The sequence below is a fragment of the Echinococcus granulosus genome (assembly GCF_000524195.1).
Source record: "Echinococcus granulosus chromosome Unknown EG_S00296, whole genome shotgun sequence".
NCBI classification, from domain to species: domain Eukaryota; kingdom Metazoa; phylum Platyhelminthes; class Cestoda; order Cyclophyllidea; family Taeniidae; genus Echinococcus; species Echinococcus granulosus.
In genome coordinates, this window is record NW_020170676.1 from 22,053 (window position 1) to 24,608 (window position 2,556).

The following is a 2,556-nucleotide window of genomic DNA, read 5'->3' on the forward strand; positions in this document are numbered from 1 at the left end:
GTACCTCCTTTTCTGTCTTGCTCATGTCCCACTACGAAGAATGGAAAAGGGCAAAGTAGAGTTGGATATTCAAGCACATGGTGATGTGGGTAGCAGTATCGTGTAACTGAGAAGTTAAGTCGGGAAACTTTGCACATACGATCAGGAAGTAGAAACCTGAGCGCATTGGAGGAATGTAATTTTATTAGGTATTGTATATATGTATGCATTATTCATAAGATTCCACACCTAGCTTGCTTCTCTGCATTCTAATATATTCAGTTTATCCTACATATGTTTGTGGAATTTGGGATCTGCGTGCTTGTGTTTTTTAAGGGTTATCTGCGAGTTGATGTCAAGGAATGCATTGCAGGACCCAGGCAAGTGGTTGGGTTGTCACATGCCTGTGACAAAGGTAGTGGGTCGGTGGACCAGTCAGCAAGCATCTGACCACTAGCCACTTTAGTGCTTTATTATTCTGTCGATAAGATGGTCTTGAGGCTGTTACATTGACAGGAGCTCTCCTTTTGCCGCTTTTGGGCCGGTGGTCCTACGACCGGGTATGAATGCGCCACGGCTAGATTTGAGCAGCGAAAACCTTGTTCTCCTTTTAGTTAAGGATTCCCCGCATATTCCTGGTCTTCTTCACTCTCTTTTTGGCAGTAGTGGCAAACTTTCTGATAAGGGTCTGTTCTTCTTGGTCGATGACGAATTGGATCAAGGTAGTACAGCATTCTTCCACCTCGGTATGCAGGCTTAACTCGACATTTGTGCTGTCTCGGAAAGGTTTCTGTGGAAGGACGTGTAGAATCTGAGGGTTCGCGATGAACTGCTGAAAATTCGTGTATTGGGCGAAGCTGCATGAGACAGCAGTCGCCTAATAAAAATCAGGCTCGAGACTTACCAAAACGAATCAAACTGAACCACCGTCTAGACGCTTCGCCAAGTTGGCAAGACCAATCAATTGAACCACCGGGTAGAGACTAGAGGGAGGCGTGTACTCGTATGGCGGCAACCCTAATCGATTTGCTCCATGTATATTACTAGCAATAATGTCCCAGTCGAATCTGTCCACTTGTTTTAGGTTAAAGAAGTCTGAAGTGGAAGAGGTGATCGGCGAACTCATTACTCTAGGTGGCAGAGTAGGCACACCTCCTCTCTCCCTTTCACGAGTGACGTGGATTCAAATATGAATTAAAATTATCTTACTTAGAATTCAGAGAATACCACAGATTATACGTGCTCCTCGATTAACTTATCCTTGCCTGCCATAGAGGTCAGGATATTAATAAACACGGTTTATCCTTGGTGGACTTCCGAATCGGTACTACTTATCGCATTTATCACTGACATTGTCTACATCGTCAATACTCGTACTTGAGCCCTGAATTGGGTTGCAGCATAGTGGGCAATGAGTAAGTTGTCACAGGTGGTGACAATGGTGCTGTAGCAGCCTTTTCAGTGGAGGCAATCGCCTACACTGCAGCTGCACCAAATCCACAATCTGGGCCACAGCCTGCTATTTGTCCTTCTCCATTGATAAACGCTGTCTTCCGGCTACCGAGTACACCTCATAGAAAGCGATAAGACCATGTGTATCATGCTGCGATAGAGATCACTTTATTCAAGAAAATATGAGACAGTATCGGTTAGCCAAATGTTAAAAGAATTAACATCCACCAGCTATCCATGGATCAATTTAGAGCCACTTTTACTCTGACCGTCCGCAGCAAGCCTTTCGACAAGAAAAGACCCAAGATATATTAAGATATTTACTTTCAAGTGCACCAGAGGCTAGGACTAACAAGGACTGATGTGTAAACACGAAAGAATACGAAATAAGAGACATAATGGAGCTATATCTAAAGAGCTGGCAACAGATATTATGCGTAAGTCAGCAAGTGTCTGCAATAGTGCACAAGCAAAAGTAAAGTAAAAAAGGGTAGAAAATGAACTCGATCACGAAAATTGGTCAAGAATGACAATATTCGGTGAAAGAGGAATGCGAAGATGTCGAGTAAGACCTCAGTGTGTTGGCGAGACGTAGTAATTGAAACACTGCCTGTGAATGAGAGCTAACATGGCTGGCAATGGGCGCAACGGCGTGCAGCGAAGGTGACCACAACTCCACAGATGCGTCAATTGCCGCTGACTTCGCTTTTTCGATATGTCTCCACAGCCTCACAGTTGCCATGTCCACTGTTCTGCTATACGCTACGTCACCAGAGAGTGCTTCCCATTGCATTCTCTTGACCCTTATCGATGTTAGCGATTTTGTTCCAATGAAAGTGACTTGCACACCTTTACGGTAGTTCTCTAGCAATTGGGACGATATTGGTTTCTACAGCTTGTGCCAGAGTACATCTTTTGCTGCGACCTCCCAAAGGACCGTAACTATGCATCCTACCTTTAACTAAGAGGTCACTGCATATTTACCTGATCGGCGCCTTTGTCGATATTAAGTAGCTTGTGTAATTGACAAAAGAAGTCACAAATTCTATTTAATTAGAAGTGACTGTACAATAGGTGTGCAAAAAGAGAAGTACAAGTACGCTAAAATGTTGGTTTTATTTATAC

The 2,556-nt window shown here is 43.7% G+C and overlaps 1 protein-coding gene across 1 annotated transcript in view; it reads right to left on the reverse strand. All coding sequences in view use genetic code 11, as the record gives it.

Moving 5' to 3' along the window:
• The window catches only part of EGR_10899 (hypothetical protein), a gene marked incomplete at both ends in the record, with an annotated part of 9,494 nt that overhangs the window by 3,824 nt on the left and 3,114 nt on the right, over nt 1–2,556 (reverse strand). The window contains 2 exons of the mRNA XM_024500148.1: nt 1,701–1,789; nt 2,416–2,476. Of these exons, the coding sequence (XP_024345440.1) occupies nt 1,701–1,789; nt 2,416–2,476 (150 nt within the window). The remainder of the gene's footprint in view (nt 1–1,700; nt 1,790–2,415; nt 2,477–2,556) is intronic.